At 52.9% G+C, this 20,740-nt stretch overlaps 1 protein-coding gene across 1 annotated transcript in view; it reads right to left on the reverse strand.

The window, feature by feature from the left end:
* Positions 1 to 18,307: 18,307 nt before the first annotated feature.
* The window catches only part of CCDC12 (coiled-coil domain containing 12), a 42,518-nt gene continuing 40,085 nt past the window's right edge, over positions 18,308 to 20,740 (reverse strand). The window contains exons 4-7 of the mRNA XM_076332094.1: positions 20,118 to 20,179; positions 19,983 to 20,017; positions 19,492 to 19,568; positions 18,308 to 19,189 (exon numbers count right to left, since the gene is read on the reverse strand). Of these exons, the coding sequence (XP_076188209.1) occupies positions 19,110 to 19,189; positions 19,492 to 19,568; positions 19,983 to 20,017; positions 20,118 to 20,179 (254 nt within the window). The 3' untranslated portion in view covers positions 18,308 to 19,109. The remainder of the gene's footprint in view (positions 19,190 to 19,491; positions 19,569 to 19,982; positions 20,018 to 20,117; positions 20,180 to 20,740) is intronic.

Genomic DNA, 20,740 nt, shown 5'->3' on the forward strand with positions numbered 1-20,740 from the left:
AAGCATGGGCAGCCCCAGGAGGAGCCTCCCATCTCCTAGTCCTCAGCACAGCTGCCGGCCACCTCCTTAAGGGACTGAGCAGTGTCCCTGCACCAGGTTGGTAATTTGGGCCACTGAATTACCCTGCAACTTAGCTCTGGTCACTCGCGGATTGCCAGGGCTGGAAAACAGCCCAAAATCTGGTGGTGCTCTCTGAAGTCCTGCTGGGGTGGAGAGCAGGCTGGCCACCTTCCCCAACCATCATGAGGAGGTCCTGAGCCACCCCCAAACACATCGCATGGCCCCTTTTCAGACTCATGACTTCTAAACCAATATGCTCTGGTTTGTCTGACCATTTTTTTTCTAAGCTTTTCATCCACCTTGGGGGTTTTGAAGGCCTTCTGGATTTGTATTTGTGAGTCTCTGAACTCTCCACGAGGGCAGAGTTTTCCTCCCTCACTTTTTCCAAGTGATAGCCAAGCTTTTTGTGTGACTGCAGAAAGGGCAGCTTGGAGCAAACACCCCCTCATCCCTAAGACCCCTGACAAAAAGTCATGAGGGTTGGTGAGAGCAAGAACCAGCACTCGGCAATTTGCTCTGTCCTCCTTTCTCCAGGCTGCATTACCCATGGAGAGGGATGGGATAGAGGAGGGGGGGAGAAAAATTAATGCCAGCTGTAAAAGCAAAGCTCAATTTCTGCTAATTCACCTTGGTCCTGAGCTGTGGCCTTCCCCGTCCAGCCCCAGCCTTGCACTCACAGTGACTCCCAGCGCTCTCCTGCAAAGCCCTTGGCTGCGATCACCGTCCCGTTGTGCCTGAAGCACCTTCAACACATGGCTGGCACCTCGATGGGGTGTGATGGGAACAAATCCAGCAGCTGCAGCCAGCTAACAGACACAGATGAACTTCCAGACAGGAAAATTATATCGGGAGTTTGCCGTCCTTTTTTTCTCCTGCCCCTTTCTTTTATTGTTCGCCTCTTCCAGCCAACGGTGCAGGAATTGCCTTGGGAAGTTTTCGCATGCCTGTGCCAGTAGGAAATGGAAAATCATGGTGGTGGAGATCGCATCGAGGGCTTTGCTGTTTGCCGGCCCGTGGGATTCGCCCCAGCACCTGCTCCAAATCCCCAGACACGGCAACGAGCCCCAGGCAGGGGAGGAGAGAGCACCTGCTGAGATCAGAGGCTGTAGCATCAAAAGGCAAGTCCTGGATGCAGAGCCACTTCCCACTGCCCATGTCTCCCCCAGCTCCTTTTCTGCCTCTGGTCACCCCGTTAAAGTCCCAGACAAATCCATTAGTTAGAGCTGGGGCAAGTGGGGCAGGTGTCCTCTTCTCTGCTTGTGCCATGTCTAATTAATGCCCAGTGAGTGTGGGGCTCATGTCCCTTTAGCCGTTGTAAGATCATAGAACCATAGAATAGAATCCTAGAACAGTTTGGGTGGAAGGGACCTCTAAAGGTCATCTAGTCCAACCCCCCTGCCGTGGGCAGGGACATCTTCCACTAGATCAGGTCGCTCAGAGCCCCGTCCAACCTGACCTGGAATGTTTCCAGGGATGGGGCAGCCACCACCTCTCTGGGCAACCTCTGCCAGTGCTTCACCACCCGCAGCGCAAAATATATCAGTAAAATTATATCTAGTCTGAATCTCCCCTCTTTTAGCTTAAAAACATTCCCCCTTGTCCTGTCACAACAGGCCCTGCTAAAAAGTCTGTCCCCATCTTTCTTATCAGCCCCCTTTAAGTACTGACAGGCTGCAGTAAGGTCTCCCCGGAGCCTTCTCTTCTCCAGGCTGAACAACCCCAACTCTCTCAGCCTTTCTCCATAGCAGAGCTGTTCCATCCCCCTGATCATTTTCGTGACCCTCCTCTGGACCCGCTCCAACAGGTCCGTGTCTTTCTTATGCTGAGGGCTCCAGAGCTGGACGCAGCACTGCAGGGGGGGTCTCACCAGAGCAGAGCAGAGGGGCAGAATCATAGAATAGAACCATAGAATCCTAGAACGGTTTGGGTGGGAAGGGACCTCTAAAGATCATCTAGTCCAACCCCCCTGCTGTGGGCAGGGACATCTTCAATCACCTCCCTCGACCTGCTGGCTAGAAGATGGTGGGAACCAGCCCCCAGCACCTCCTAGGACAGAGCCTTCACACCACAAAGAGGTCATGATTTTAGCATCAACCAAGGGAGCCTTTTTCCCATTTTTTAAAGTGCTTGTGCTAAATCCTAAAAAAAAAAATAGGAAAACAGCTCAAAAGGTGCATGACCCTTGATCGCTTTGGCCCAGTTCCCCAAAGGCACGTGGGCAACTGAGCCCATTCCAGCACAACAGCATTAACGCGGGCTGAAATCAGTACGACTTGCCACATCCATGTCAACATGGCCCAGCACCCCATCCCTCAAACGAGGACAGAGCTGGTGATTTTGCAAAGGGCTGCAGCTCCCCTGGCTGCTGGTTGTACTCACAGAAACATGGCCAGAGGCCAGAAGTCGGTGCTGAAACTCTCCTAAAAACACAGGCTTTAGGTGCTCTTGAAATCATCAGCCCCAGCTTTGCCAGCTCATCCCTTTTGAAGGTACCAAAGAGTCATAAGCCCCCCCCCCCCCAGGTCATCTCAAATGTAGATGCCATGTGTAGACACCCCATTCAGTTGCCCACACCCTAAGTGTCCTGCGCCATATGAAACACCCTGCGGAATCCCTCCGCGCCTCCCCCTGTCATTGCAGGGGGTCACCTGCCATTACCACAGGTCTCCCAGAGGTCCCAAGCCCCATCCGTAAGCCATGTCCAGAGCATCTCAGATGGTCCTTGGAAACATCCAAGCATTTCCTAAGCATTTAAGAGACAAAATTCTGCCCTACAGTCTCTGCTCAGTTTTGTAAGATAATATTGCAGAAGAAAATTTTGCAGAAACCTGCTTTGGAGGCTTGGAGACATGTCGAGTCTGACGGCAGCCCAGAAGAGGGTTTTTGTTCATTTCTTTACCAGCAGCAACAATGGTCCTAATTGTCCAGGGAGTTCAGCTCGTGGGACAGGCAGCAGAAGCTCTCAACTTGGGAAAAGTCTGGCCAGGGACATCACAAAAGGATTTTTCAGCAGCTGTCAAAAAATGGGCATTTCCTTTCATGTTTCTGCAGCAGCCAGACACTTGAAAGCCTGACCTTGTCCGTGGGTGTGGACCGCTGCAGAAACATGGCCTGAAGGGCTGAGGACTTGGGATGAAGCCTCCCCTCCATCATTCCAGCAGGTAGGACCCTGCGATCTGCTGGCTCGGGAATCCCACACCAGCGCAATTGCTCCGGCACGCCAGGGTCGCTCCTGCTTCGTGTCACGCAGCCATCAAAGGCTCCTTCAAAATCCGGCCCACCCTGCTGTCTTTTATCCTGACCGAGCGCATGTTACGCCCAGTTTCTCATAAGACAAACAGAGGGGTGTCAAGACAACTGTCTGCTAAGACACTCTCCAACGCCGGAGTGCAAAGAGCACAGAAGGGAATACAATTAAAAGATGCAGGAGGTGGCATTTCTAATGAGAGGAGAAAGAAACATCATAATTTCAAAAAGGCCATTAAACTGGCTGAGGATAAATCAGATCAAGTGACCAGGAGAGCCCTGCGGGGATGTATTTGACATCGTTGTCCATTTTGTAGCATATCAGCGCTTTCCACACTTGTCGGTAAAAGGCAGTGAAGCGATCACGCTCCAAATCAACCAAAGAAAAACAGACTATCGTACAGATGCAAGTTATTAAAGAGGAAGGTTGGGAGAGCAGCAGCAACAGCAGATGGTATTTGCAAAGAAGGAGCCAGATTTGCCCGACATAAGGCAGAAAAAGGATGGAGAACACGGAGACAGCAGGAATAGGACGAGGCATGGGCTGGCTGGGCTTTGCTTCATTTTTTAACCGGTAAATATGCAGTATCCCACCACGTCGTCTGCAAAAAGCCCAGCAGCAACTCAGAGCACAAAATGGTTCATACCAAATAAACGGGCATTTATCTACTTATCATCTCCCCTCTGAGCAAGGAAGGAAGGTGGATGACCCAGCACCACCTTACCCCGCCTGCCCGGCTCTCCCAAAATTGTGCTCACACCCCAGGAGTCTTCACGCTGTGACCTCCAGGCTGCCACCACCTCCTGCATGCAGGACAGCGCGACCTCCACACGTTCAACCTTTTTCCACTTGATGGTGGACCTAGAAAGGACCTAGACCTGAGGTGCGGAGGAGTTCAAGACAGGGGAAGAGGACTCTCATCGGGTAGTTGTTATTCAGTGCTTCACTGATGTTCCCTGTGTCCAACCTCTGTCTCTGGTCCCTCAGCGCCAGGCAGCTGATATTTGAGGCTGCGGTTGGCCAACCAGTGCTGTTATCAAGGCCCAGTACCATCCATGGACAACCATGGCCTCGGGAAACTGCAAAAGCAAGACCGAATCCAGGGGTGAGGACACCAACCCCACGTTGGGCCGTTGGCGAGTTGGTTCCCCCCAGCCTCAGCTCCCCTTCCTGCACAGCACATGTTGTCCATCAGCCCTCCCCAGCCCAGCCGCCGACTGCAACAGGGTCCTCAGCGTGGGTGATTCTCAAGGAGGCCCTTCCGTACCAGTATTTATGGTGTCACTGGCAATGAGCAGTCGGGTTAGGTCACTGGTCAGCACAGGACATGGTTTCTGGATTAGTTAACGTAAACCATGCTTCCAGCTGTGCTGCAATTAGCCGAGCAGAGGGGAAAGCAGCACGATTGTCCTAGGATACGTCTCATGTCGTGATTCCTTTCATTCCCTCCCAAGTCTCATGGCCAGCAGACTTCCTGCAAGGACCTCACCCTCCTCCATCAGGGCCACGATCCGGCTCCCAGCAGCACGGAGGCACCCCATGGGGTGTAATCCACAGGGTCGGCCAGGGATGAGGTCTTTCAGCCACGCTCACCAGAGAGGGAAAGCTCCTTAAGCATCCCCAGCATCCATGGCTGCAAGACCCAACCCTACTATCATGAGCTACAGCCAAGGCTGGCTGCGCGAGGCTGATATGCAAAGGACGCAAGGCCATGACCCACAGCTAAGCAAAAGCAGGTCCCAGAGCGTATCAAGGCATCGCATTCCTCAAGGAATTCCCCTGTACTGGGAAAGCACGATTTGCTCTGCTCATTGGCTCACATCACCGGGCGGTTATCCCTTCAGAGAGTTCGTGCGCTGGACCCAAGACCACGGCTGTTGGTTTTTCCCGTGTCTCCAGGAGGAACAGATGCACCTCCAATCTCTGAGTGGAAAGCAGACCATTATAAAGGATTCCTCTGTCTTTTCCATGGAAGTTGCTTGTTGTACTAGCCCCTTGTGGCCAAGAAAATCACAGAATCATAGAAAGGTTTGGGTGGGAAGGGACCTCTAAAGGTCACCTAGTCCAACCCCCCTGCCGTGGGCAGGGACATCTTCAACTAGACCAGGTTGCTCAGAGCCCCGTCCACCCTGACCTGGAATGTTTCCAGGGATGGGGCATCCACCACCTCTCTGGGCAACCTCTGCCAGTGCTTCACCACCCTCAGCGTGAAAAATTTCTTCCTTATATCCTTCCCCCAACCACCTGTTGTGTCTTTTTCCTTAAAGTTTCTACAAGTTACCTGAATCCCATCCCAGACTGCAGCACGAGAGGAGATTTCAGCCCAAAGGCAGCTGGAATACCGCCTCTCCTGTGTCCTCAGTGCACTCGCTCTATGTATTTATCTATAGGCAGATGGGTAGGAAATAGATAGGCAGCTCCGCACGCTGCCCTTGGTTCACAAGAACATATAGAAAAGAAATTCAGCCCAAGTAAGAATCGCACCCTTTATTCCTCATCGTATTAACACCAATAATAAATGCTAAGGGTACCGCTCAGCCAAATCCAAAAGGAGGAGGACTTCTCATTCACGCACAAGAACAGTTTCCCAGTTCATGGTCCTCGCTGCAGCAGAGACCTCTTCCCCATCAGTTAGGACTGTCCTAATGATGTTCCCAGTGGATGCCACCGAACCTGCTGCTCCTTCTCCCTGCTTTGTTCGCGTGCCACTTCCAGCTGCTTGGAAAGCTGGAAAGCAAGCCGTGCTACTAACCAGCTATTCACCAGGATGGGACAGCAGCCAAGCAAAACATGAACAGAAATAGGAAGGTTTAAAATGTATTTTTTCAAATCCTTCTGCATTTTACTGAATTTCCATGCGTATATAAGCAAGATGTTGGCAAAATCCCACTTTATATCTCAGCAGATGAAATACACACTCCTGAATCCAGTCCACTCCATCTCATTAATCATTTGACCAACATTTCTCTCTAATCACATTTGAGTTGATTAACAGATGATGGCCTGGGCCATGAGGCTGAGCTTCATGTTCTCCCAGGACCATGAAGCCCATTTGACTACATGCAGATGTGCCCAACACATCTCCAGCCGAACTAATTACTTTTGGGGACCTTTGATAGTGGAGGTCAAGTCAATCAAGTTCCTCCTTTCACTCCAGCTCACACTAAAATAGATATTTTGAGTGAGCCAGAGGACTCATGCCCTAAAAGCCCGTGTTTCTGTCCTTCAACATGTAGAGGGAGCCCAGGGTGATTTGCTGGGCTGGGGACACCGATCCCGAAGATGTCCAACGTGAAGTGAGAGCCACTCGACGCTACCCAACACGACAGTGGTATGCGTCAAAATTCACGTAGCTCTTTAGAGGCAGTTGATAAGACCAGTCGTTTTCGCAGCCTCATCCTGCAAAGGGGCGAGCATTTCATCATCCATGGCAAGCCAAGGTGCTTGTTCCCCGGCGCAAAGCCGGGCTGCGCCTCATAGCTGGTGTCCACACACTTAAACCCGTTCCCCCACAAAATAAATGGGCAAATTGGGCCTGGTCCTTGGCCTGTGCCACCCCTGAACTTTGCCAGGACGTTGTTTGGGACCGTTTCTTCTCACAGCCCAAACCCACACTGGGTGCATGCTAGCCGTGAAGGAGTCTGGGCAATCATCTGACTCAGCTTGGGGCCATCCCTGTTTGATTTAGTATTGGCTGTACAGGTTCCTAAACTGGGGCCATCTCTGACCAGTGGTGAGAAGGGGAAGAGCCAAGGCTTTATGGCCAGGCTGTGGATGAGACCAGAGGATGGCTCTGGAGGAGCCGTTCAGTCTTCTCAGAGGACCGTGACCCAAAGATACAGCATTATTTTTATTATTATTGGTCTTATGAGACATCACGTCAGCAAGGGCACAGCCCTTAAGGTGTCATTCTGGGTCTTTCTGTCCGTCATTCTGGGTCTTTCTGTCCGTCATTCTGGGTCTTGCTCAAGACCAGGTCTTTTTAGGCTGCTTCCTTCCGCTGAGTCTGCCCAGCCCATCCTTGCTCCTCCTCTGCTCTTCACCTCTGTAGCTGCTCTCTGGGTGGTACCACTCCAGCACAGCCTCTTTCAAGACGTTTACAAGCCACCGCAGCCATTTTCCTTGACCATCCTGTAATCGCTGCCGTTTCCTGATCCCTCCTTTTTGCATCCTCAAAACACCCCAACACTCTCCCGCGATTCCCATCTCTACCTCTCCTCCCCGCAAACCCAGCACTCGTATTTACACAGGGCACCTCCCGCAAAGCCCATCGTTTCCATTTTTCAAGGCCGTGCCTGCAGATTTCCAGATGCAACAGGTCCATCCAACCACACCAGCAGCCAGGAGAGCTTTTCCCACTTCTCCCGGGCCCCGTCCCACCTCGCTCAGGGACCCACAGCACTTCGATCCCAGCGCTTGGCTCAACAAAGCAGAGCTGGGTAGAAATTTGACCTCAGAGATACCTACGCTCATGAGAGATTGGGGCAAATCAGCTCAAGGTGTGCATCGAGGCGATCCAGTCTAAACCACGTTAATCCCCTACTCCTGCCCGTAAGTCCAAAGGGCTGTAATTTGATTTACAAAATTCACATCTAAAATAAATTAACCTAAAACAAATTCGGACCTCTCTGATTCTGAGGGCTCATCTACCCAGAGACACTGGGGGAAATTAATCTGAGTTAAGGTCCGCAATGGATTAGTTAAACTGCATTAAAACCCTGTGAGGACATTCTTATTCAGAACTAAAGTGGCTTAATTTGATTTAGCTAAATTCACTTCCAAAGCTTGTAACAACTGCACGGGCAGTAAATCAAGATGCACTTAATTATGCACAGGGGGCTGGTGCGGCTCACTAGTGATGGCTGCTAAGGTGTGCGGGGAGGTAAGCTGATGTGGCCCATCGTCCAACGAAACGTTATTTCTCAGGTCCTCCAGGCAGCCAAGGTGTGAGATAAAATTACAGATAACTCAGGTGCCTCGCCGAAACTGGGCAGTTTTCAGCCCCAGCAAGCTGCGATGCCCTCGGAGGGCTCTGCAATCAGCTCCGCACAGCCCGGAGCTCGAGGACCTTAACCAAAACAAGATGTCCCCAAATAAATCACAGAGAGGAGGAAGAGTGAATGCAGTAAATACCCCGGGAAATCAAAGAGCAGTCCCCCGCCGAGCAGGCGGCTGCGCTCCCCACCGCCAGCCGGGAGCATCCTCCTCCCACCAGGAACCGCTGGAGAGGGGCTCAATGGGTCTCTTCTGCCCTCCTGCTCCACTCGGGGAAAATCCTGCAGCAGCTTTCCCTTCCCCAGAGGAGACCTCACTCATGGGGCGCCGTCCTCAAGGTGGGCAGGGTGCAATTGCCCCCCAAAAGGCCATGGGTTGGAGTCCGGATCCTTCATGACGTAGGGAAGACAGTGCCTTGCCTTTGGACAGCAGCTCTCTTGACGGTTCATCCTTGCTCTCCTGAGGCTTAGAGCATCCTTTTCCTCGCACCCAGCATACAAGCCTGGGCTGGTCAAGGCGGCTAATGCCAACCCTGGCAAAACTCCTTTGCTTCTCAAACACAGCCCTTGGCCAAGGTAGTCTGCAAAGTGAGGAAGCCCCCAATACATGGGAAGAACGTCCTCCAGCGTCCTTCATAACACAAGGTACAAACGTGCAGGATTATCATCAGTCGAGCAGGAGCCATGGGATCCCTCTCCCTTCCTTCATGTCTCAGTCACCCTGGATTGCCTTTGAAATGCCTAATTTCTCCCAGCCCCTGGGCACCAGGAACACAACTCGAGTTCAAACACGGCTTTCAAAGATGGACAAGTCCCCAGATGAAACCACAGAGGAAAGGGGGTTTGCGAAAACGAAATGGGAAAAACTCACACAGGCAGACAGAGGCACAGAGAAACCCTTTAATAAATAACACAAGCGCATGCCACAAACGGAGAAGCAGGGGAAGGGACACTGGTGGCCAACCAGACTTCATCCATATGGTAGAACTTCCCCGATTCATAACCCCAGACCCATTTTATCTCCAAAGTAGCCCAAGACTGGGACCTGGACATACCTCTGCATACGAGACATGGAGAACGGGACAGCAGAGTCCACCATAGAGAGCCACTTTTCTTTTTCCTTTCTGTTTCTTAGGGTGTAGAGGAGTAGGAATGGAGTTTCCCCAACCATAGGAAGGATCTGCAGCTATTTCTGTAATGATTTTCAGGTAGAGACTGTAACCTGGTGGGGGAAAAAAAAAATACATGGTACCTAGCAAGTCATGACACAGAAAATAAGTCAAGAACTGCTTAATTATTTAAGCAAAAATGCCCCATTTGGGAGAGTAACACTTGATAGACAGGGGTACCCTTAATTAGAGGGGTAAACAACTCCTCAGTGATGGAGGAAACAGAAATATTACTTCCAAGATAAATAAGCAGACTTTGAAAAACATTAATATATTCTTTTCTGTTATTTCATGACCTGTAAAGATGAAAAGCCTTCTGCAAGTGAAACAGAAAGCGAGCAACAAGGGCAATGAGCCAGCCAGCAATGGGGCAGCATTGATGCTCCTCTGCTACGGCTAACACAACCCCCCATAAAACAAGTAATGGGGTGTCAGGCAATCTCCCCATGACCACGGACTAGGCATTTCACAAGTCGCTTAGCACCCAGGACCCCGTCACCCTCCCTGGACACAAGTGAGACAACACTGGACATCACCCTGGGGCCTCGGCCAGCTGGTCCCTCTGGCGTGGTCACCCATCAGGGCTGGAGGACATGCAGCCACATGCCTATCGGAAGCAGCATTGGACCCCAAATTTGCAAGTCCCCACATGCACAACCTGAAAAAAGGTCTCCCTCAACTCACAGCAGAAGCTGGTGGTCATCCGGGGCAAGCATCTGGCTGATGTCCCATGAACATCCTCCTCTAAAACGAGTTTGCCACCTTGGCTCAGGCCAGACACTGCACAAACATAATTCACACTTCACTCTCCTGTCGTTGCATATTGGCTGTGCGGAGAGCGTTGTTTGGATTGCACCTTAAAAAAATGTCATTATCTCAAGTTTCTAACCCGTAATCCTCTCTCCTCTTCGATGTTGGCATTGGCCTCCTTGTTAGAGCGCTGCTAAGGGCGTGCGGGGTGGCGGTCACTGAAGGTTTTCAAAAGAAACGGCAAATCAGGCACTTAATATATTCATGAAAACTGTGGTGGACACAGACTGCTGTAAGAAATAGCCTTCATCTTCTCACGGCAGGTGGGAGAAGGACGCATTACGTCAACTGCCTTTTAACGACGCTCCGCTTTCCTGAACCCACATCCATCCCACCCTCTCATGTTCAAACACATGCACCAAGACGCCCAGTCCCGGTGGGACCGGGACACTGGGATTCGTGCCAGTTCCTCAGGGTTTTGTCTAACCCAAGCAAAGCCAGGTTTGCTTGAACCCTCTGCAGAGGATTCGCGGTCTTGGATTTGCCCTCCAACACGAGGGCGTGAAGATTGAAGGGGGCTGAGAGCACAAGGCAGGGGTGTCTGGGCTAATTCTCGTGGGTGCATCGACAATACCACCCAGAGTCCATCCAGCAGAAGCCAATGGCGGTGACTCCACCACGGACCAGTTTACTCCCAGCACTGGGAAAAAGGTATCTCAGAAGACCCCGAAGAGCTTCTGGAAAAAAAGAAAAAACTGAAAGAAGCATTTTAATAGAGATGACTTACAGCATTAGCAAATCACAGAGTGTACATCTCGGCTTCAAAATGGCGTTTTGATTGGCCCAACATGATTTTTTAATTTTATTCCATCTTGCGGAGAGCTTTGAATTCGGTTTGGTTTGGAGAAAAGAATCCAAAATCATGAAATTTCCCACAAAACAGAAAAAAAAAAAATCATCTGTTTCCTACCCTCTTGTATTATTTAGCCATGAAAGACTGCTTTTGAAGGATCCCAGCCTCGCTTGAAAATTTGCCCATAAAATATTCACAGCTTATTTGAAAACAGGCTCTTGCTGAAAGAATAGGGCAGAAATGTGACATCCGAAATGGCCCGCAAGCCGCAAGCACTTTCTGGGTAAATAGTCACACCGAACCCACAGTTCTGCACTGTGGGCGCACGGGATGCCAAACGCTGTCCCATGGCCAGAGCAAGGTCCTCCAGAAAGGTCACCCTCTGCAGAAAAGGGCAGTTTCCGCAGCAGGGCACGTTGCAAGGGCTGCTCAAGCCACAGCGTGGCCACCCTACGAAAATATTATGTCAATATTAAAGGGTTTTGCGCCGTTTGGCATGTGCTACTAAAGAACATGAAAGGTGTTTGTTCTCAGAGTATGTGCCAATCTCCAGACCCAGGCCACCGGTCTGCTTGCCATGGGCAACGCTTCTGTTCATAGAATCATAGAATAGAATCACAGAATGGTTTCGGTTGGAGGGGACCTCTAAAGACCATCTAGTCCAACCCCCCTACCATGGACAGGGACACCTTCCACTACATCAGGTTGCCCAAAGCCCCGTCCTGCCTGACCTTGAACACGTCCAGTGATGGGGCATCCACAGCTTCTCTGGGCAACCTGTTCCACTGTCTGACCACCCTCATCGTAAAAAATTTCTTCCTTATATCCAATCTAAATCTATACTCTTTCAGTTTAAAACCATTGGCCCTTGTCCTGTCGCAACAGGCCCTGCTGAAAAGTCTCTTTCCATCTTTCTTACAAGCCTCGTTTGTATATTGAAAAGCTGCAGTAAGGTCTCCCCGGAGCCTTCTCTTCTCCAGGCTGAACAACCCCAACTCTCTCAGCCTTTCTCCATAGCAGAGGTGTTCCATCCCCCTGATCATTTTTGTGACCCTCCTCTGGACCCGCTCCAACAGGTCCGTGTCTTTCTTATGCTGAGGGCTCCAGAGCTGGACGCAGCACTGCAGGGGGGGTCTCACCAGAGCAGAGCAGAGGGGCAGAATCCCCTCCCTCGACCTGCTGGCCACACTGCTTTGGATGCAGCCCAGGAGAGGATTGGCCTTCTGGGCTGCGAGCGCACATTGCTGGCTTGTGTCCAATTTTTCATCCACCAGTACCCCCAAGTCCTCCTCCTTGGCTGTACCAGAGGACAGGTCCATGAGCAGCTTGGAAACTCAGTCCCACTGATCAGGAAGAGGCACGCTCAGACCTTTCACCCTCTTGTGTTAAAATTTAATCTCCAAGACCTTGCGTTTGCCACATCTTCGAGCGATTTTGGAGCTAGAAGCCACCAGGATGGGAAGCCATGAGAGATGAAGCTGCGTGCTCATGCTGGCACGGGACATCACATCAGTTGATGGTGGCCCAAATAGCTCCCAAGGTATCTGGGGCATTTATGTCATGTAAGCCCAAGAGCCTGGAGGTGGAGCAGCCTCAAAACACTGATCTCTCCCCATGGGCTATCCCCTTCTCCCCAGCTCCCCCTGTATCTTGCTCAACCTCTAGCCAGAGTTTGCATCCGAGCGTCTCACCAGTGGACAAGAGCAACGTGGTGGGATCGTGTTCACGGAAACCTGTTACCAAGAAGCTAACCAAGTGATGGCTTTGCTGAGCTACGCTCCCTCTGCCTCCAAACACTCCATCGGGCCACTAGCAAAGGTGCCAGGCAGCAAATATTGAGTCCTCAAGGGTCAACCAAGATCCTGAGAAGGGGCCAGGAGAAGATAAATAGGGACAGACGTAACCCAAAACCATAGCAGGTACAAGGAGTGGAACTGGAGAGAGAAGGGCTGGATTTCCAGGGGGAAATTCAACACGTTGTCCAGAAGAGATGAGCACAACCAGGACAAACACAAGCCTCTCCAGACCCAAGAGCGAGGTCTTGCTCTGAGACCTGTGCCTTCTGCTGTAGTTAATAAAATCTTTGCAAATAATAAGATAACATATATAATAGATATGTGTGTGTGTGTGTACATACAAACTCACACAAATACATATATAACACAAAACACCACCAACTAGAAAATAAACATTGAGGAATATTCCAGCGTAGTGAACCGGGGTGGCCAAAAATCCACGCCAGGGAACAAGACCCAGTTCCCTGCAAGGAGAGGTAAAACCTGGGGAGAATTAGGACCCCACCAAGTTGGACACCCACGAGGGGAGCTTTGCTTTGGCCTTGTGCTGGTGGAGCACACAACCATTCCGTGCTGCCGAGGCTCAGCTCGGCATCAGGATGCGAGGAAGGGGCCTCTGAACAGCCCCATGCTCCAGAGCTGCCAGCGTGGAGCTCAGGATGCTTCTCCCCAACTACATCTGTATTCGGGGCTTGTTCATTTGTTTTTCATGAATATATACATAGATATATGTGGCCTATAAAATATTAAGTCATAATCAAGATAGCCTGCTAGCAGAAAGAGCCTGGGCAGCTGAATTTCATTGCATTAACAGATGCGTTCAGTTCCAGATCTGGGATGCTAGGAACTCTATTTTTGTTTCTCTTTCAGCATCCCCAGCACAGAAATTCAGTTTTCCTCCCGGCTATTCACAGCCAGATGCTGAGATTGATGTTTGTGTGCCTGATTGACTCCCGTTGACTTCAAGAGAGATTCCATCTGCTATCGTGAGCTTCAGGCTGACACTTTCCAGCTAATGGTAGGGGGAAGAGGAGCATGAGATGTTCAACCCACACCTCTCGGAGGAGGCAGGCAGCAAGGCGCGGATGCCCAGCCCTATAGCCAATGGAAAGGAGAGGTGAGAGCATCTTGGAAAGCCAAGATGGTCATCCATTGGAGACCATGTCAAGACCTTTCTTCATCAACTAGCTCTGTGCTGTCAGTCTCAGGGCTCTGCCCCAGCTCTGTCGCTTGAGTTGAAGCTTCCTCAAGCCCCACGTAGACCCTTCGGTCTGCGAAACACCCCCAGCCTAGGGATGGGTCTTTCTGATGCCTCCCCACCCCCAAAAAAAAAGACATTTTTGGCAGAATTCAGCTTCAAGGAAGCGTTGCACAGCCCCTGGCATTGTCCCAACCAGCTCCATCCTCACCCACGTCTCTTTGATCCCCTCCACAGACCTGAGATCTCGGCGAAGGGCAAAGCCGTGTCCCAGGTGCAGATCCAGCCTGGGCTGACCTCGGTCCCTAATGACATTTTCAGGGTATTCTGTGGCAAACACACAGTTCCAGCTCGTTCTGCCAAAGCCATGGTGGTCTCACTCCGGGTTAGCTAACAGCTGAGCTTCCTGGGTCTGGCCCTGGGAGCCGCAGCTCCATTCTCCAGCACTTTGCTTCCTCATCAGAACATGAATTTATTCAAAACCCAGCTGGACACAGTCCCGGGCAACCTGCTCCAGCTGACCCTGCTTGAGCAGGGGTTGGACTAGAGCATCTCCAGAGGTGCCTCCAACCTCTATGGACAACACATGGGACAACAGTCCATGCCATCAGACCCAGCTAAGGCACTGCGGACTTCTAGCTTAATTTTTCTTTGCATCTCCCCACATAGCCACCACATCAGCATGAGTTACGAGTTATGAATTATTATCAGCTCTGCTAGGTGCGGGTGTCTGCCAGAAATTGGTCTTGGTTTGGGGGAATCGCTGCAGGTTGCAGCACTCTCAACCCAAAGGAGACAACGGCTGTATCGAGGTCTCTTGCCAGGACAGCAGATCCCAAGCCATTTGGGAGGGACAGACGGAGGACAGACATCGTGCCGTTGTTCACCACCGAAGCCTGTAAAAGGGAGAGGCAGGGCTGGGCAGTTGGACTGGTCTGCAAAGAGCTGGGACCTGCTCTCACTGCTGCTGGGGAGGCAGGAGGAGAAGATGCAACGGAGCAAATTCCCCACGTCCACCCCAAAAGACCCTGAGCTTTCCAGAAGGACCAGCTCACACCTGCAGACTCGCATGGGCCGCTGCTTTCCTTATTTCAAAAAGCAGGGCATGAAAAGCATCCCTGGCCAGAGGAGCTCAACGATGAGGTGCCTCCTCTGGTATCCAGTGGTGTGGATGGAGCAGCAGCTCAGTGATCCAGAGGAGTCCCCCAGGAGGCACAGGTTACATGTTAAGCCTTTGATTTCCCTGGAGCTGAAGGGATTATCTCACTGGGTTATTTATTTACTGTTCTCCCCTGGCCTTTCTGATCTGCTTTGCTTGAGGAATTGTTAATTCTTGTCTCACTGCCCGCTTTGCAAACAACCTTGAGCCAAATTACCTCCTCATCCTCGGGGCCCTCCTGTGTCTCATCCTCCTCCTCCAGCCCGGCTCTCAGAGGAGCTCCCCTTGTCTAGGGAAACCAGGGCAAAGCAAACCAGGGTTGTTCCTCCGAGCGTTTCTGCCACGGCAGCATCCTGAGGATACGGGCACGGGATGAGCACAGAGCACGGAGCTGCCCGAGGGGGCTTCAGGTGGATCCCTGGGACACCTGCAATGCAAAACAAAAACAAACCCATGGTTAAGTTAAAACCGCTTCTGGGCCACGAGAAGAAGCGTTTGGGATTTTAAAGGGTCTAGAGGATAAACGCAGGCTTGGGGCACAACCCTCAAAAGGGAGAAAATCCCTCACCCTCTGGCCACACAGCCAGGGAATAAATTAAATCCATGGGATGCCGAGTTCGGTGTTACATCCCAAATGTCCCTGTTCTCCCAGTCCTTCCCCACAGGTCCCTCTTTCCCCTGGGCTGGAGAAGGGAATGCCCCAGGGGAGGGGGGATTAGTCCCCCAGCACCTGCATGTTAGTCCCCAGGGCTGTCCCATGCTGGGTCCCTGGTCCTATGCCAGGACCCCGGCCCCACGCAGGGACCCCAGGCCCACGCCGGGACCCACATCTCACGATGGGGCCCCAATCCTGTGCCAGGAGAAGCGACGCTTCACTGCGAGGCCCCGTCAGAGAGGGAAATGGGCCTGACCCTGTCCTTCCTCCCCACCACCCCACTCCAGGTACAAGCCCAGCCCCTCGTGTCCTGCAAGGATGGCTCTGCTCCGGGCGGTGCAGTCACAGCCGCAGACAGAGCACAGGTTTGCTCTGGGAAGGGCTGTGCTTGCAACTTGAGGCAGTTTAAAGTCAACGAGGGAAAGCTCTCTTCTGCTTCACACCGTTGCATGGGGTGTTCATATTTATATCTGACGTGTGTTGCAAAGCGGAGGCCGTCAGTCCAGCTCCAGCCGGGGAGGGAAGGGCAGCGCGGGTACCACGCAGCCGGGCGGATGGAGGAGCGTGGCAGCATCCCAGCCGGATCAGCTGCCGGGGATGCAAAGCTCAGCTTTGCGCAGGGTCCAGCTGCTGGGACTAGCCGGACACAGCGCGGTTTCGTGCACGGAGATTTGCTGACATCTACAGGGCATTTCACAGAGAAGAGGCCGTGGCTCTACGGGGGACGCGTGTTCATGCTCCCCCAATTCCCTTCCCAACGAAGAAATGCACATTAAGGTGTGTGACAGCCCAGGTCATGAATAACTAACCACAAATACACCCGTGTGGTGGAGCTATCACCGAACACTCATCTCAAATCGTTGGCAGCTCCGCTTTGGTGGCGGAGAAGCCGTCATTGTCACGAGTCGGGGGGTCCTTTTCATTTTTAAGCATCCTCAAAGCATCACCACGTGCTCTGCCCAGTGCCGAGGACATCCCCGTACAGCAGATCTACCCCCGTGTTCCACGACGGAGCCACAGGGCAGCATTACCTGATGGCCAAGAGCACCCATAACAAGCAGCACCCACCTGCCCCTGCGGCATGGGGTGCCTGGGTGGCACCTTCACACTGGTGACGGATCTTGGTTTTCTTGCCCAGAAACAGTCTGACCCAGGACAAGAGTGAGGGGCACTAGGGCTGCCTCCTGCCTGGGGAAGAATAGGGCAAAAACAACAAAAATACCCAAAAAATGACCCCCAGGAAGGTGGATGGTCTTTCATCCCAGGTGCTTTTCCACTAGAGAGCCCCGAGGGAGTCCACAACCACACACCAACGTTGGAGCCTGGTGCTGGATAACCGCTGGCCCAGGTGGGTACGGGTCTCCCCTCGCTCCACGGGATGCCCGTCTCCTTGTTGGCTCCACGTATCTGGGAAAGGGCCCCTCCAAGGGGTGACAAGCACCAGCCCGAGGGGAGGACGGAGCAGGGATGGCTGCAAACGCCAGGAAGAGGCAGCCAAGGGAGAGGGGAGGCAGCTGGGGATGGAGGGCTTTAAGCAGCCGTTTGTGGACGGAAGCTGGAGGAACGAGAAGGCGTTTCACCAGATCTTTGCTCCTAAGCCCATCATCCAGAAGCAGGAACGGGGCTCTGGCAGGTGGAAAGTCCCTCGAGTGTCCTCACCACGTGCAAGAAGCACAGAGCGGTGGGCAGTCACAGCAGATCCTGGCAGAGGGACAAGCGTCGATCAGTCTGTATTTAGCACGGCTGGGACTGATCTTGTCCTGTGTGGGGACCTGGTCTAGCTGGTGACAACCTGAGCTGGCAGACCCACTCACCAAGGCTCCAGCAGGCAGGAGGGCAGAAACACCGTTCCCCTCCAAGGCAGGCTGCTGCCGCGTGAAGGACCTCTCCCCCCCAGCAGCTCTTTTCAACAGGCTTTTAAGAGCAGCAGGATGCGTGCATTAACAGGAACAGCTATTTTTATCGCAGGTGAACTCTTCTGTAAATACCGCTGTCAGAGCCATACGCACCAGATGTTTTACCTCGGGACAAAACCACTTTTGAGTCAAGAACAGAGGATTCAGCAGCCCGTGCAATCAGGCCCGGCCAAGACACCCATCCTGCGAGATCTCCGAGAGCCAGAGCAAACGTCCCCAGGGAAGATGCAGGGTCAGCTCTGCAGCATCCCACCTGCACACTTCCTCCAGCAGCATGGGGTTCGCATCACCCCGGGCTGCTGGGTCCGGGATTTGTGCTTGACCTGCTGTAGCTACAGCTCGGCCACCTCAAACGTACATGAACTGAAGCCCGCTGCTCCCCGTCCCAGGGAAACAAAGGGGACAGGGACCAGCGAACAGTGGCCTGAAGTCCCCACAGACATAAGGGAGATGAACTGAGCTGCCGCCACCCAGCCCTCTCTGCAGAACAAGTGACGACTCCTTCCGCTACGGGACCGTTTTATTATGAAAAGATTTGTTAACAACAAACTCTGTCAATTACAAAACATATAAAGGAGTGGGACACGCTGCACAGCCCGGAGGGTCGGGAAGCTTCAGGGAACAGAACAAACCCCACGTTAACCTCAGCTGGATGCAGAGCAGCCAACAGGTCCTGAGCCACACAGCCACTTCCAGCGGAGTTATTCTGCACGTGCTGGGTCTGACCATGGATGTTCCCAAATACTCACAGCCAGCTCTCCAGAGCGAGAGACCTCGTTGTTCCCCACGTGGCAGTTACACCAGCTCTTCTGCAGAAAGGAGCACCTTGAAAAAGGCATCTCTGCGCAGGAACAGGAGCATCAGTCCCCTGGGAAATGGTCGTGCCTCTCCAAGGGCTGCTGTTGGCTGTGTGGGCATCCTCCCGCTCACCCATCAAGTAAGAGGAGAGTTAGCCCCAATTTACCTTCTCTGGCACTAGCCCTTTTGCCCACACCTTCCTTGCTCCAAGACCTAGCAGCCTAGGTTCAAGCTAACATGGGTGTCTGTCCTGATCCCATCGGCCCCCCGTGGTCCCAAAAAGCTATCTGTGAAGTGTTCCTCGATGGAGGAACAGCCATGGTCCGAGAGAGGACAGCGGGGCTCCTCGGATCTGCCCCTCTTCTTCAGGCATGGTAGGATTCAAGGGCTTCTGGCAAAGCGTTGGTGAGCAGCGTGTCCCAACGAGGTGCCTCTGCCCGAGAGCAATGGGATCAGCGGTGCTGGCAGAGGCAGATCCACAGAGCCCATGCCCGAGGCTGCCGGCTGGACCTCCTCAGTCGGAGTCGCTTCCCTCCTGCTTTGCTGACCCGACAGCAGACGCCAGCTCCTCCTCCTGCCCTTTCAACCGCTCTCCTGCAAGCGAGAAACGGCAGCGGCTTAGAGATACTGGGGAACCCACACAGCGGAGGACCTGAACCGCGGCCCCCGAACCCACAAACCATCCTTTCCTGCCACGCAAGCCAAGTGTGCGTGCAGCCTCGGGGAAGCTACTTGGGACCCACAGCTTCACAGACCCTTTTGGGAAGGGGATCAAGCTCCGCCGGTCCCTCCCTGGCCCAACAGCAAGGCACCGAGCTTCCAGCAAGGACTGGGTGTGTAATCCCTCTGGAACAACTGGCGACCCCATACGCCACCCCTGCAGCACCATAACGCACGTATCAATTCAGCGATGGCTCTCTGCGTCCTCTTCTCCAGCTTCTCCAGTTTCTTGGCTACATCTCGCTTCAAATCCCTGGGGAGGAGAGTGACAATGTCAGAACAAATCCTCACCCCAGGCAGATGTCAATGCAGGGGCCACGTTACACCTTTCCCAGTGGAAGAGAAACTCCTTCTCTCTCCTACGAACACCACGGAGCAGAGGGTACGTCTGCCACCAAGGCAGCTCATGGTCAAACCAACCCGATGTCCAGAGCATCCCTTGTGAGCGAGGCCACCATGGTGACAAGCACCCCAAAGGGATCAGTGGAGTCACTCGGTGTAAGCGGGAAGAGGGAGGACAGCCCCGTGCCTTGTGTCTCCCTCAACTGCAGGGCAGGGTTTCCCATTTCTGGCACTTCTAACCCAACCTGGAAGACCTCGAGGTGATGGTAACCCACCGCTGATGCCAACACCCCTTTCCCAGGAGCAGGGCTCTGCAGGCACTCACCAGTCTGGCTTCCTGGGGGCCAGGTTTGCCAGATCCTAGGGAGGAAGAGGAGACACCCAGTGAGAGCTGCAGGTCAGGTTCAAGCCTGGACGCAGACAGATGCACGCGGCACAGAGCAGATCTGAATATACGTACCACCTCGTCGATGATGGGCTCCGGCTTGGCAGCCTCCAACTGGTCCTTCACCTTGTCTTCCACTAGATGGGGGAACAGGACCAGCATCAGCGCAGGGCGCAGCGGCGGGACACCAAGGGGACAAGGCATAGGGAAACCCACCACAGCTCTGGGCTTGGTTCACAACGGGCTTTTATAAAAGCCCATTTGAACGTCTTTGCCTTAGAAGCGCGGTAAATACCGTGAGTACAGGTGGGTACACACGTTCCCCCACCACCCAAACCCTTTCGGAGACTCCTAAAAATCACCTGAAAGTGATGCAAACCCAACAACCATTTAACACCACAAACAGAAACGGCAGCAAGAAGTCTGCGGGGTTCAAGCCCCCTTTTCGTAAGACCTGCAGGGATCAGCTGCTCCGCAGGTGTTTAAACTGGAATTTGACTCACTGTGACTCATTTACAAGGCCCACCACCTGAGACATCTTGGAGGAATCAAGCTCCAGCCCAGACCTTACGTAAAGGTCTGCAGATCCTGGGGATAACGGCAAAGCACGCGTGGAAAACAGCCCTCCATCCTTCAACTCGGGCGTCTGTGCACGGAGGGGGTGCGGGCACCAGGGAGCACATCCCCGAGGGATGAAT

Source organism: Aptenodytes patagonicus, chromosome 2, assembly GCF_965638725.1.
Source record: "Aptenodytes patagonicus chromosome 2, bAptPat1.pri.cur, whole genome shotgun sequence".
Classification (NCBI taxonomy): domain Eukaryota; kingdom Metazoa; phylum Chordata; class Aves; order Sphenisciformes; family Spheniscidae; genus Aptenodytes; species Aptenodytes patagonicus.